The sequence below is a fragment of the Herpailurus yagouaroundi genome, unplaced genomic scaffold (genome assembly GCF_014898765.1).
Source record: "Herpailurus yagouaroundi ecotype Mexico unplaced genomic scaffold, PumYag 160, whole genome shotgun sequence".
Taxonomy (NCBI): Eukaryota; Metazoa; Chordata; class Mammalia; order Carnivora; family Felidae; genus Herpailurus; species Herpailurus yagouaroundi.
This window is the reverse complement of record NW_024412401.1, coordinates 43496913-43512593: the sequence shown is the minus strand read 5'-3', so window position 1 is coordinate 43512593 and position 15681 is coordinate 43496913. Positions and strand designations below refer to the sequence as shown.

At 38.5% G+C, this 15681-nt stretch overlaps 1 protein-coding gene across 1 annotated transcript in view; it reads left to right on the top strand.

Annotated features, from left to right (window-relative positions):
- Nucleotides 1-15681, top strand: part of MEGF9 (multiple EGF like domains 9) — an 88782-nt gene that overhangs the window by 29775 nt on the left and 43326 nt on the right. The window contains exon 2 of the mRNA XM_040482129.1: nucleotides 14754-14955. Coding sequence (XP_040338063.1) covers nucleotides 14754-14955 — 202 coding nt within the window. The remainder of the gene's footprint in view (nucleotides 1-14753; nucleotides 14956-15681) is intronic.

Below are 15681 nucleotides of genomic sequence, written 5' to 3'. Positions count from 1 at the left end.
GTAAGTAGATTTTCCCTCTACTTACACATCCCTATGTACCTCATGTATTTTCCCAAGATGGTATGGCATAATTTTGTAATCAAATACATATTTATTCCTAATAATCTATAAGCCATCCATTTAATAATATGCTTATATATTGGCTGGGATGAATGTTAAGCTATAATATATGGGACCAACCTTCTTTTATTGAAAATTAGAGGGGCGCCTGGGTGGCGCAGTCGGTTAAGCATCCGACTTCAGCCAGGTCACGATCTCGCGGTCTGTGAGTTCGAGCCCCGCGTCAGGCTCTGGGCTGATGGCTCAGAGCCTGGAGCCTGTTTCCGATTCTGTGTCTCCCTCTCTCTCTGCCCCTCCCCCGTTCATGCTCTGTCTCTCTCTGTCCCAAAAATAAATAAACGTTGAAAAAAAAAATTAAAAAAAAAAAAAAAAAAAAAAGAAAATTAGAAACAATGGGGTGCCTGAGTGGCTTAGTTGGTTTTGGCCCAGGTCATGATTTTGGCCCAGGTCATGATCTCACAGTCTGTGAGTTCAAACCTCATGTCGGGCTCTGCGCTGACAGCATGGAGCCTGCTTGGGATTCTTTCTCTACCCCACTCTCTGCCTCTCCCCTGATCTTGCGTGCACACGTACACACATGCTCCCACTCTCTTGTTCTCAAAATAAACAAACTTAAAAGAAAAAGAAAATTAGGAACAATTCCTAGGTGAAGTCACTGGGTGCCTTAGGATAGTATGTTCAAGTTGACCTTTTCTCTTGCTCTCTTTACGCTCCTTTTCTCCAAACTAATTTTCCAGGTATTACGGTGAGCAAATAGTTCTAGCCTTTAAGTTGCTCAGCTGTGCTCTGTAAATAGACACACTAAGGCAAATCTAATACCAACCTCATAAGCAATCGGCAACACTTGAAAATGAAGCTCTTCTCTTTTTCTTAGCCTTTCTGTTGTATTGCTACAAAATTATGGCATTGAGGACATTATTTAGGGTAATTTGAGTGCATTCAGAGATATCTGATGGTCGCTATTAGTTCACAATTCTTGCAATCTGTAGGACCGTCTAAGGATGATACATTGCTAAAAAAATGGCTTATAATTAAAATGTAGGGAAAGAGAAAGCCCTGTCCTGGGTGTTTTCTTTTCCTTGTCTCCTGTAATTCTTAGAAAATCCTCATAAATTAGGTGTCATTATCCCAATTTTATAAAAAATCTTTACAGGGGAGCCTGGGTGGCTTAGCTGCTTAAGCATCTGGCTCTTGATTTTTGCTCAGGTCATGATCTTATGCTTCATGAGGCTGAGCCATGCATCAGGCTCTGTGCTGGGTGGCGAGTCTGCTTAAGATCCTCTCTCTCCCTCTCCCTCTGCCCCTCCCCCCTCAAAAAATATCTTTAGAAAGTAAAATACAATAAAAAATATTAAATGTTTAAAAATATTTACAGAGAGGGCATAGATTAAACATTTTTTTAAGTTTATTTATTTATTTTGCGAGAGAGAGCACGAGTGCGAGCTTGAGCTCCGGAGGAGTAGAGAGAGCAGGAGAGAGAGAATCCCAAGCAGGCTCCCTGCTGTTAGCACAGAACCGGATGTGGGGCTCAAACTCAGGAATCTTGAGATCCTGACCTGGGCACATATCAAGAGTCAGACTCTTAACTGACTGAGCCACCCAGGCTCCCTAAGGGCATGAGATTTAAGATCATAAACAATGGTTTCAGTATTTGAACACAGGTCCCTTGACCTCATAGACTGCTCTCTTTCTGCTCTAGCCTGGAGCCATATTTTACATTGCTCAAATTCATTTTCTGTATTTGTTCCCCCCTCCTCTTCACCTCCCCTCAAACTGAAGGATATTGTGAACGTTTTGTAAATAAAAAGGTTCATATAAATTCAAAGTTTGATCGTTATTCTTTCAAGCCATGTAGGCTGTATTTGGTCATGTCTTTCAATACATTCTAAATTTGATAATAGCCAGAAAGAATAAAATGTCCTTCAAAAAGGTAAGTAATAACTTTTACTAAATAGCAAAATTATTTTTTTAATGTTTATTTATTTATTTTGAGAGAGAGAGAGTGAATGGGAGAGGGAAAGAGAGAGAGGAAGAGAGAATCTCAAGCAGGCTCTGTGCAGTCGGCACGGAGCCCAACGTGGGGCTCTATCTCAGGAACTGTGAAATCATGACCTGAGCTGAAACCAAGAGTTGGACGCTTAACTGACTCAGCCACCTAGGAGTGCCCCAAATTAGTTTTGTTTAAAAAGCCTTGAAGGGGCGCCTGGGTGCCTCAGTCGGTTAAGCGTCCGACTTCGGCTCAGGTCATGATCTCACGGTCCGTGAGTTCGAGCCCCGCGTCGGGCTCTGTGCTGGCAGCTCAGAGCCTGGAGCCTGCTTCGGACTCTGTGTCTCCCTGTCTCTCTGACCCTCCCCCGTTCATGCTCTGTCTCTCTCTGTCTCAAAAATAAATAAACATTAAAAACAAAAATTAAAAAAAAAAAGCCTTGAAAAATGCAAACAAATAGGAAAATGGTGGCACAAAAATAAATTTTTGTGCCTGTGTTTTGTAGTTCAGTACCATCTGCATCCAGAATTTACAGAGATAATGGAAATACTAATTAGCAGTATTATTTTATTTAAAATTTATTTTTAAAAATATTTATTTATTTTGGAGGGAGAGGGGCAGAGAGAGAGGGAGAGAGAGAATCCAAGCACGCTCAGTGATGTCAGCTCAGAGTCTAACCTGGGGCTCGATCCCACAAACCGCGAGATCATGTCCTGAGCCCAAATCAGGAGTTGGGTGCTTAACCAACTGAGCCACTCAGGTACCCCTGGGTGGTTATGAGAATGCATTTAAATAAAATAAAGAGGTCCTGAATATTAAATCATGAGTGTGTTTTTGGCTCTGAACAATAAATTAAGACTCAGTGACCAAAAGCAAAGGCAAGGTGTTCTAAGTCTCCTGCTGAGAATTATTTTTGTGTCTCGAGCAGCTGTTTCCCCCACCCTACTGTTTGGTAATCATTTGACTTGATGTCGTCACCTGCTTACAAAGAAAACAGACTGGGGAAAAAAGCCACACTAAGCCCAGTGGCATTTAACAGTCGTAGGTGGAATTTCTATTTTTCTTCTTTTTCCCCTTCTCTCCTTCCCTTTTTAAAAGGAAGACAGCTCGGTGGTGAAGTCAAATGAGGAAGAGCACTGGAGTAAAAGGAACCTGGGTTTGAATGCTGTCTCACCGCTTACAGTAACTCTGTGGTCTTGGGCAGCTCTTTGGTTTCTTTAAGTTCTAGTTTCCCTCTTCATATTCCCTATTCCCGATTCATCCCTGTTCTTGCAAGGTTGTTGTGAAGCTGAGTGCTCTTTTAAGTAAAATGAGTGACTGACAAAGGCTGAGACGTTGTAGGTAATAGTAAGTAGTAATTACTTTTATTATGATTAATAATAAGGCTGACCTGGGGATTAAGATAAGCCTTGTGTGAAATGCTTTGCTCTGTTTTAACAACAAACTGTTGTGGTTGAGGAAACTCAGAATTATATCTCCCGATAGCCAGGTAAGATGTGATCTTCAGTGGGAGACCTCATTCCATTTAACTTAAAAAGAGAAGTCTTACTCAAAAGAACCAAGGGAAAAACCATTAGAAATCATGAGTTCATTAAAATGACTATGTGGACATCTCCAGAAAATGAACTTGATAAATATTTCTAGTTAATAATAGTTAGAAGAGATAGTGGGGGAAAAAAAATCACACTAACCACTACTGCTGCCACTACCCTTAGTGATAAAAAGTTTAGGATAATCTCACCAAGATATGTATGAAACTCATATACATATATTTTAAATTATGAAATTTGGCTGAGAGATATAGAGGAAGACTGAATAAATGGAGAGGCTTACCTGTGCTGACAGTAGAAAAATTGAATATTGTAAGGAATTTTTGATATGGTAACTTTTAGAATAAATGGAATTAATGGGAAAACCACAATAGGATCTTTTTTGGAGGAAATGTGACAGTAGAGTTCAAACAGAAATGTGAATAGCTATCAACTGAAAGAAAAGGTAAAGGAGGACAAAGGAGTAAAACACGTTATAAAGCTGCAGTTGTTAAAACTTTTATTTTTTTTTTACTGCACTCATACGAGAATAGACAGATCAAGTTAATAGATCAGAATCAGATTCTGATGTCAAGAATGTATTAGTCTATCACATAAAAAGGACCACAGTTTATTTAACCATTCACCATTTAGGTTCTTTACTTTCTTTCTTTTGTTCTTTCATTCTTTCTTAGTTTCAGGTGTAGAATTTAGTGATTCAACACTTACATGCAACATCCAGTGCTCATCACAAGTGCCCTCCTTCATGCCTGTCACTCATTTAACCCATCCCCCCATCCACCTCCCCTCTGGTAAACATCAGTTTGTTCTCTGTAGTTAAGAGTTTGTTTCTTGGCTTACTCCTCTCTTCTTTTCTCCTCTTATGATCATTTGTTTTGTTTCTTAAATTGCACATGAGTGAAAGTATATGGCGTTTGTCTTTCTCTGACTGACTTAATTTGCTTCTATCCATGGCATTGCAAATGGCAAGATTTCATTCTTTTTTATGACTGAGTAATATTCCATCTCACACACACACACACACACACACACACACACACACACACACACACACCCCACATCTTCTTTATCCATTTATCAGTCAGTGAATACTTAGGCTGTTGTTGATAATGCTGCTATAAACATTGGGGTGCCTGTATCCCTTCAAATTAGTATTTTTGTATCCTTTGGGTAAATACCTAGTAGTGTGATTGCTGGCTCATAGGGTAGTTCTATTTTTAACTTTTTGAGCAAACTCCATACATTTAGGTTAATTTCAGTTTTTAGTTATTATGAAGAATCCTGCTGTAAACATTCACTTACACTTACCTGGGAACATAAGTTTTCATTCCTCTTGGATAAATATCTAGGAGTAGAACTGCTGGCTCATATGGTAAGTATAAACTTAAGTTTATAAGAAACTGCCAGATTGTTTTCTAAGCATTCCGATTAGTGACATGTAAGAGTTCTAGTGGCTCAGCACCACTCGCAGCACAGGGCACTGCCAGGTTTTGTAAATTTAGCCCTTCTATTCAGTGTGTAGTAGCATGTCATTATGGTTTCAACTTGCATTTTCCCAATAAGAGATGTGGAGCATCTTTTCAATTTCTTATTTGTGATACATACAACTTCTTTGTTGAAGTGTCTTTTCAGACAATTTTTAAATTGGGTCATTTTCTTACTGTTAAATTTTGAGAGTTCTTTGTATATTCTTTTTTTATTTAAATATTTTATTTTACTACATTATTATTTTCAATGTTTATTTATTTTTGAGACAGACAAAGAGAGACACAGGGAGAGAGAGAGAGAGAGAGGGAGAGAGAGAACGAGAACGTGAGCAAGGGAAGGGCAGAGAGAGAGGGAGACACGGAATCTGAAGCAGGCTCCAGGCTCTGAGTCAGCACAGAGCCCAACACGGGGCTCAAACTCATGAACCGTGAGATCATGACCTGAGCTGAAGTGGACCTTTAATGAACTGAGCCACTCAGGTGCCCCTATTTTATTTTTTTAAGTTTATTTATTTAAGAGAGACAGAGACAGCATGAGTAGGGGAGTGGCAGAGAGAGAGGGAGAGAGAATCCCAAGTGGGCCTTGCACTGTCAGTGCAGAGCCTGGTGTGGGGCTCGAACTGATGAACCATGAGATCATGACCTGAACCGAAACCAAGAGTCAGACACTCAACCAACTGAGCCACCCAGGTGCCCCTAAAGATGTTGTTTTTAAGTAATCTCTATGTCCAACATGGGACTCGAAACTACAACTCTGAGATCAGGACTTGTATGCTGTACTGACTAAGCCAGCCAGGTGCCCCTATATATCTTGATACAAGTCCTTTGACAGAAATGTGGTTTGCAAATATTCTCCCAGTTGGTGGCTGTGTTTTCATTCTCTTAGTAGTTTTATAAAAAGCAAAAGTTTTAAATTTTAATGAAGTGCAATTTATAAATTTTCCTCTTATGGATCTTGCTTTTGGTGTTGATTCTAAAAGTTCTTTGCCCGCTCAAAATCAATCACATTTTGTGCTATGTTTTCTTCTAGAGGTCTTATAGTTTTACATTTTACTTTTGGGGCTGTGATCTATTTTGAGTCAATTTTTGAACAAGGTGTGAGTTTAGATCAAAGTTCAGTTTTTTGTTTATGGACGCACTTCTGTTCCAACACCATTTATTGAAAAAATTATCCTTTCCCCATTGAGTTTCTTTTGCACTTTGTCAAAAATTGGTTGAGGATATTTATGAGGCTCTATTACTGAGCTAATTGTTCCATTGATCTTTGTGTCTGTTCTTTCACCAATAACACATTGTCTTGATTACTATAGCTTTAAAGTAAGTCTTGAAATCAGTTACTGAAAGTCTTCCAACTTTATTCTTTGGCTATTTGTTTCTTTGCTTTTTAATATTTATTTTAGAGTGAGCTCGTGAATACCTACCAAAAAATCCTGCTGGGATTTTGACTGGGGTTCACTGAATCTATAGATCTAATTGTTATGCTATGTCTGTCTATTTATTTAGGTCTTTTTGCCTTTTTTTTTTTCCTTTAGTGTCTTATAGTTTTTAGCATAAATATCATGCATGTATTATGTTAGCTTTATCCCTAAGTATTTCATATAGGCAGATGGCAAGAATTATCTATATTTTATAAATTGAGGCACTGAAACTCCAGACTTACTGAAATTCACAGAGCTGGCTAATTAGCAGCAAATTCTGGTCTTAAGATATCCTGGGTCTTTCTAAGTGGTTTTTTTTTTCTTGTTTTTATTTTTTTTATTATTATTTTTAAAAGTTTATGTATTTTGAGAGAGAGAGAGAGTGCAGGGGAGGGGCAGAGAGAGAGGGAGAGAGAGAATCCCAAGCAGGGTCTGTGCTGTCAGCACAGAGCCCAATGTGGGGCTCAATCTCACCAACTGTGAGATCATGACTTGAGCCAAAATTGAGTCGGATGCTTAACTGACGGAGCCAGCCAGATGCTCCTTTTTACTTGTTTATATAGTCAATAGTTTCTTGTAGCAAAAAGACTTGAATTTTGGAGTTATTCAGTTTGGGTTACAATCTGTTTTCCAGCACTGGTTAGTTGTGTGATTCATTTCTGTGAAGACTCACACTCCTCCTGCAGGGCACCTACCACACAGGATTGTGGGGATGATAAAGGATGTGAGCATGTGAAGTTTTTAGTGTCATATTGGATGTACATGCAGTGCATGCTCAACTTGCATATCGGCTTGGTCATATCAGCTTGGTTATAATTAGTAGTAAAAGCTGGTTGTTACATCCTTTCCCAGAACTTGTCATTTTGTCTCATTAATTAGATGAATTGTCTTTGAATTGTGGAAAACTGGCAGTGAGCCAGGAAAAAGCACTAACGACATGGTCCTTAAGTGTGAGACAGAAAATTTTCTACAAAACCTCTGTCGTTGTTACCCAATTTTTTAAAAAATATTTTTTAATGTTTATTTATTTGTGTGTGTGTGTGTGAGAGAGAGAGAGAGAGAGAGAGAGAGAGAGAGAGAGAGAGCGCGAGCGCACGCAGGAGCAGGGGAGGGGCAGAGAGAGGAAGACATAGAATCGGAAGCAGGCTCCAGGCTCTGAGCTGTCAGCACAGAGCCTGATGTGGGGTTTGAACCCATAAACCGTGAAATCACGACCTGAGCCGAAGTCAGACGCCCAACCTACTGAGCCACCCAGGCGCATCCCCCAATTTTTTTTCATGTGTCTTCCATAAAGTAGAAGAAATGTTTTGTGACTGTGAATTGTGACTGGGAATTTTAATGGGTATATTTTTATTTTAAAAGGTAAAGCTTAAAGCTTTTCTTTAAAAGTAGTGGCTTTAAAACTTTCCACATTTGTGCGAAGTCTGGTTTAATGCAAGAAACTCATCAACTTTAATATTGAATTTCCCAGTTTTGCAAAGATTTGTGACCCTGCCCTGGCATAACATAAATGTGAAATGTAATTTGAGTATCAGTGTTATGCTAGGGTAAGACCTTTTATAAAAATAAAAATTCTGTGTTGATAATTCCTTTTCTCTAGAATGAGGCCTTTCCAAGATTCCTTTACTCTAAACCTACAAAGATGGAATATGAGCCGAATAAAAAGTACATTTTGAAATAAATACACCAGACCCTTAGGAAGTCAGGCCTGTAGTCCAGACAATATTATTGTCATTTTGTATTCTTTTGATGTATGAGCAGAGGTTTGAATTAGGTCTTCCTGCTTGATTCTGACAATTACTTTTCCATTTTTTTTTTTCAACTTGAAAATCAGGAGAGATGTTATTTTTGTAGATACTATCCTAGGTTTGTGGAAAAGAGTGAAGTTTTATGTTGGATAGACTGGGTAGATTCAAAGTTGTTACACTTACATGTATTTCCCTGGTGTTTGTTTAAATCGAGTAGGTTTTTAATGATGAATCTCAAAGGAAAAGAAATAATTGTATATGAAAAAGGGATGAGAATCCTATATATCTTTGTATTTTATTTTTTCTTCTTCTGCTTCATTGTACACAGGAGCACAGAGCTGGTCATGGGGCTCGATCTCACGAACTGTGAGATCAGCACCTGAGTCGAGATCAAGAGTCGGATGCTTTAGCCACCTGAGCCACCCAGGCACCCCTTATAACGTTTTAAATCCTAAAATGTTCCATAGCATTTTGTGCAGTAATCAACTGAAGCATTAGTCAATTCTTGCTATCTTAATTGTAACATTAGCTTTGAAAAAGACTTGAAGTATCAGTTGGGTCTCGTGTGATGTTAGTGCCACAGTCCAGCTAAATCAGTTACTTGTGGCACAGTTTCTTCTTGCAAAATTTAACAATGTAGTCTAGTAAAACCTCATTGCTTTTAAAAGAAGTTCTTGTTTATTTTAAAATGTATATCCAATAAAATTTACTCATGATATTCAGTTCTATTAATGTTTTAAATTTTGGTACTAAGATTAAGCACTGAGCCTTGATACATTTTAAATACATGTCTTCTAGCTTTTGCTACTTTAACTTTGAACAGAAAATGCATCAAATAAATATTATAGTACATTTTATATGTCTTTGGACTATGGGGAAGAATGAAAAGTTTTGGAATAGCCTAGAGCAGTTTTTCATATTCTTAATAGATAATTTTTTAATTCTTTCAATATCTAAGGTATTGAAAGCAAGAGTGAAATAATTGTTGAAAGAATGAAAAGGTTCCAGGAACTGAGTTTTGCAAAGGTTTTCCCACAATTTTGCAAGAGGCTATAGATAGAATTTCAGGCTATATTCCTGAACCAGATTCCTGTGAGTACTGTGTTAGTTATATTTACAAGTATTTTCCAGTATCTATGCATAAATGCAACACTTGTTTTGTAATCAGTTTAGTTCAGCAGCAGTGCTGTTATCAATTAACATTTATTTATTCTATGACATTTACATCATGAATTGACTGGGGACACAGTTTTTTCATTTTCTTACCCAAATCTTTCATTTACTGCTTTTATAGTTGTTTTTTATCTGAAAAAGGCTAACACACTATTGTACCAAATTGCTTGAGTCTCCAGACATCATAGTTAATTACGACACTCAGAAAGGACTTCAAAAAGAGACAGAGAGAGGACACACTAATTGCGACATAGTATCACAATTAATATTTTTTTCTAAAATCTACCATCAAAGGAGTTGCAGATACCAAAACACAATTAAAATTCTCTAGAAGATATGAGGGGCTTTTTACTGAGCAGTGACATGAGGTGGTTAAAAGCTGGATGCAGAAAGAAGCCTATGAGGTATATAAGGAAAGATCTTTAGGACTCCTAAAAACTGAGAACAAACTGAGGGTTGATGGGGGGGAGGGTGGGGAGGGTGGGTGATAGGCACTGAAGAGGGCACCTGTTGGGAGGAGCACTGGGTGTTGTATGGAAACCAATTTGACACTAAGTTTCATATTAAAAAAAAAGAAGAAGAAAAGATCTTTAGTATGTTCAGGGAGATGATCTCTTACCAGGACAGGTGTTTGCACAGAGGGGATGGGAGAGTTTATGGGACTTCTAAACAAAGCTACTCTATATTTATTTTCCATCGCTGAAAATGTCCATCTCTTGGCCCTTGGTAAGGAATGTTTGAAAAAGGGCAGTGTTTGATTTAAATGCAGTGATTACTTTGGATACTTTTACTACAAAATCATCCTGTGAGTTCAGGTTCTCAGAGAAAAATGCCAAGCTACTTACTGTCTCTTCCTTTGGCCTTTATTTATAGTTTCAAGTAGTGTGGACCAGATTTTAGCTCCTTGTTCTTCTTTAGGGTTCAGGTCATTGTTCTTCAAAGTATTTCATTGCTCTTCAGAAGTCAAACAAAAAGAAAAAGATATTGCCAAAAATTGCCATCTCTCTGCTAACATTTATGTTACTTTTTTCCTAATTATTTCTCTATAGAGCTTTCCCAAGAACCACAGGGCATTGAAAGGAAACCCACAGCTCAAATGATGGAGAATTTACTTCATGTTTACTCTTAGGCAACCAAATGAGATTTTGGCATTTCGTCCAGACTTGTCTGTGATTAGCTTTTGTGTCGTCTTCATACTGTTTCGTTGCCATTACCATTCATACTAGTGACTTAACATCAGTCACGTCACTGACTCCTTTGTGCTGCTCTGCTGTCTAAGATGCTACCTCATTAAAAAGTCACCACTTCATCTCTTGTTTTTGGCTGTAAGTCCTTCCCACTGCTTCTCTCAATTGAAATTCCTTTCTTCTTTTTTATACTGCCTGCCTTCTACTAAATTGCATTATTTCTGCATTAACTCCTGTCTGGTTCCACATAAATGCCAGGAACTGTGAAGGGTCTGAGATTTTCCTCTACTTACAGGCTAACAGGTTATCCTGATGCAGTTTATTGGATATTCATAGTGCTTTGCCTTTATTGCTATTGCTCATGCTAGTCATTTAACTCGGATCCTTTCATCTGAGGTCAATCCCTAGGATAAAGCCTCAGATTCTGAGCTCCAGACAGGAAAGATGTACACGCTTCCTGGCACTCGGTATGCTTCTCTTCAACTTCCTTTACTTTGGTTACTTTGGGGAGGAACGTTAACATGACAGTGCATTTTGTCTTCATAAGTCAACCCCCTTCCTGGCATGAATGCAGTCTCTCTTGCTGAGATATTTGCCTTGTATGCCGCTACTGTTAGGGTGATTAATACAAGAGGTGTAGAACCAATAAATGCTCTTTTTCTTCCTCTTTGAAACCATAGCCTCAGCACTTCGGTTTTCCTCATTGTATTTGTAGGCACCTGTATTGGTGATGAAGCCCAGAATACATAGGATACCATCTTATTTTCTTCCTAGATAACCCACAACTTGGAGTTCTGAATGTCAGGACACTAATTATATTTCTTAAACATTTTCAAAAACCGCCACAGTAATAAACCCGATTCTAGGCTTTCTTGTCCACAGGGTATAACAAACAGAGCTGTGGCCTAGGAATCTGACATCTGAATTCTCCCTATGTTACTTGATCTGCTGTCTCTTTCTTCTCGCTATTGTATTACTTAACTGCAGCACTCCAAACTACCTCCAGCTTTGGTGTTGGGACTAAGTGTTATAGGCACTATATTATGCCCTGTTTACAGATAAGAAAAGGGAGGCATAAGGGGTTAGTTAACTTGTCTAAGGTCATAAGGTTAGTAAGTGAGAGAGCTGTAAATGTAAGCCTGTAGCTGTCTGCCTCTACATCTGTGCTCATAACTGCTACACTTTACTGCCTCTTCAAATTACTGGCACACTATAGGTAGTAGATGTTGTTACAGATTCACACTGGGGTAATAGAATTAGAGTTTATGGAGGAGTAAGTTTCAGCTGATTCTTGAAATAGGGGAGAGGTTTGAGTATGTGGAGAGGAGAGAGCATTTCAACGGGGACAGAATGAACAAAGGTCCAAAGATGAAACTAAGAAGAATATGTTCAGAGGATATTGAAGAGATTGACTTGGTTCCATATAAGTATTAAATAGCCAGTGAACTCGGTTAGTACTGAAGTTTATCCATTACAACTTTAATGAAAAACAAACAAACAAACAACCAGTTTTTTCCTCAAAGGTTTTAGATTTATTACGTTCCTATAAAAATATACTACTCACCTTACCCCACTGAATGGGAACACTGATTGGGGTTTCAGATGGAAGTACATTAGTAAGGAAATAGTAGAATAAAACTCTCAGTCTTAGAGTTTTTACTTAACCTGTTCATTTTTCTTGAGCTAGATCTGCCCACGCCAGCACAATTTGGTTAGTTTTACTTGTGATGAAACTGGTCCAGCAGGAGGAATTAGATGTATATTGAAATTGTGCCACATTTGGAAGAAAAATGTTATTTTAAGCGTTCTGGTCATTTTTGGTGGAGTGAAGGTCTTACCATGAAGTTGTCGTTGGCAGGTTTTCAGACCACTAGACATGGCTTCCTTATTTACAAAAATCACACACACACACACACACACACACACACACACACACACACACAACCAGAAACTAGAAATAATGTGAAAGCAAGTAACTCTGGCAAAGAACTTGTCATTCTAGTGTAGCCTAGTAAAAATAAGAAAGTTGACTGAGATGGGAAGCTGATACCTTTCCCAAGTTTGGGGCTAAAGAAATCTTGAATTCCTCTCTGGGATTTGTAACTAATTTACTACCCTTGAATTATGCATAAGGTAAATCACTTACCAATATATGTATATTAATTCATTTGACCTATTTACAAATTAGAAGAGATGGAAAGAGCAGGGAGGTTAGGTGACCCCAAAAGTTAGGAACTGAAGAAGTGTGGGAGGTACAGAGTTGGTATGGATGTGGCCAAGTGGGAGTTTCTCTGTGGAATCCTTTGCTTTGACTTGTGTGGATAAGCTGCTTGTGATGACATTAAGAATTTTAATTTCTGAGACTCCTGGATGGCTTGGTTGGTTAAGCATCTGACACTTGATTTCAGCTCAGGTCACAATCTCAGGTTGTGGGATTAAGCCCTGTATCGGGCTCCGCTAAATGTGGAGCCTACTTAAGATTCTCTCTGTCCCCCTCTCTCTGCACCTCCCCCACATGCACTTTCTTTCTCTTTCTCTCTTAAAAAAAAAAAAAAAGGAGAATTTTAATTTCCTCTTCTAGACTAGAGGAGCAAACTCCTTTATAACATTCTGTTTAAGACCCTGGATTTGCAATTATTCAGTAACTTTTTAAAAACCATCAGGGGCGCCTGGGTTGCTCAGTTGGTTAAGCGTCTGACTTCAGCTCAGATCATGATCTCATGGTTTGTGAGTTTGAGCCCCATGTCAGGCTCTGTGCTAACAGTGTGGGACCTGGAGCCTGCTTTGGATTCTGTGTCTCCCTCTCTCTCTCTCTCTCTGCCCCTCCCCCGCTCACACTCTTGTCTCGCTCTCTTTCTCAAAACTGAATAAACCTTTAAAAAAAACCCATCAAAAATTGGCTCAGGTTGTGACCTCAGTTTGTGAGCCCGCATTGGTCACTGTGCCAACAGCCTGCTTGGGATTCTCTCTCTCCGTCTCCCTCTGCCTCTCCCCTGCTTGTGTGCATACTCTCTCTCAAAAAAATAAACATTTAAAAAAAATTGTCACAAATGACATTAAATATTTTTTCCAAGCTAAATTTTTGTCCATATAATGCCATTTCATACAGTGCCTTACCTACTCAGAAGTATAATTTGTACCATAGATTTTTTGGGGGGGTCGTTAAACCTAGATTTATAGCTGTTTTGGAGTTGGGGCTATTCCTAAACTGTGTACAAGGTTTTATTTTATCTGCAGTTGACTTTACTTGTTTTTGACATGCTTACAAAGTCCTGTGTTGATACTGTGTCAAGCCATGTTGAAAATACTTTCTTGATTAAATGAGTATAAACAATAGCAAAAACCAAATTTGAGCTGACCTTTAACTATATCTACATTTAAAGGCTAAAGCCAAGGACCTCTAAATATTTTCATCCAAAGAACTCTTTGAAATGTAGCTAAAGGAAAGTTTATTTTCCAAATCTTGTAACTTAGGAAAGAGATTTAAACTGTGATTGGTTTTAGCCCACTGATCAGGACGACTGTGTAAACTTCCTTGTCTAGGATTTATTGTTCGTCCTCTTCCTTACCTTAAAGTTTCAATTCTCTATTAATTCCTTCCTCGAAAGAACACATTAGTTTATGATTCCAGCTGTAGCACAATTTTGTCTGACCTGTGTAAGTTACCACAGTTAACCATTTGAGCCTCAGGCTTTTGCGGCTATACAATGGGGCTATTTATTATTCAACATGTTGTCATTTCCAGCATGTGCTGTCCATGCCATGGAGGTAAGCATAGGCCCTGCCTTTGGAGGTTTCCAGTCCAGAAAAACTTAGTGGTATGCAGGAAGCACCCCCAATCCAATACACACACTGTAAAAGGTAAAAAGGTAAAGGGTAAAGGGCTAGAAGATGAAGAGTACCGGCAAGGACATTGAGAATGTTAGCTTTATAACTAGGAATGATGTATAGTTTTACATACTTTACTTATTTCCCATTTTAAACAAACTAAACGGGATAGAAAGTGAATTTGAACTAGAATCAATTTAATCCACCCTAACACAACTGTCATGAACATTTATCAGGAAAAATAAAATAGAGTTCATTTTATTAAGAAAGCATTAAATCTTAGTTAATAATGTCTCTTTCCTTCTGTCCTTACAGAATATGTTTGTAACTGCTCTGTGGTGGGAAGTCTGGATGTGAATCGCTGCAACCAGACCACAGGGCAGTGTGAGTGCCAGCCACATTATCAAGGGCTTCACTGTGACATCTGCAGGGAGGGCTTTTACCTGAATCACACGTCTGGGCTCTGTCTGCCGTGTGACTGTAGTCCACACGGAGCCCTCAGCATGCTCTGCAGCAGGTAAGCAGCAGAGGGGGGAGGTGAAGTTATTTCATCAAGAAAAAGAAAAGGTGCTGGCTCTCCAGGACCAGACTGGTTTAAATAAAGAGGGAGGGGGGCATAGATTTAGAAAATATTTAATAAACTTTTATTTCCTCACTTTGGAAATTATATTTAATAGCAGAATTTAAAAACCTCTAATTAACTGATAGAGTTCTTCAAAAGCCCCTGGGTCACCAATTTTGCTTTGTGATAATTTCTCTAAATTTCACGGGGAGAAAAAATCATTGAGAAAGCAGTCTCCTTTCTGGAAGTGATAACTTCCTGGCATTTCCAGTGGAAATATTCTTGTTATGTTAATTCACATGCCATTGGAGTTTCAGGAAACTTACTCTTTATTTTTTCTCTTATCAAAATTCTGGAGCTGTTTCTTTGCACGTCTAAGGCTTAGTGTCGGTCATATCCGAATTTCTCTGACTAGTGGGGAAAAGACTGGTTTCGCCCGCACGTTTTGGGGATGAAACTTGATTAAACAAGAATTGTCTGGAAATTGCCTTTAAAATAGTATGTTATTTGGAGGTGACTTAATACAGTAGAACAGTGTCCCATAATCTGAGGATTTGCCTTCTCTGACATTGAATGTAATTATTCTTTGACCTAGTATGAGGCACCTAGCTTTTTGTGGACCCCAAGTCAAAACGCTGAAGAGACAGTGTTGTGTGATGAAAAGAACACAATTTTTTTTTT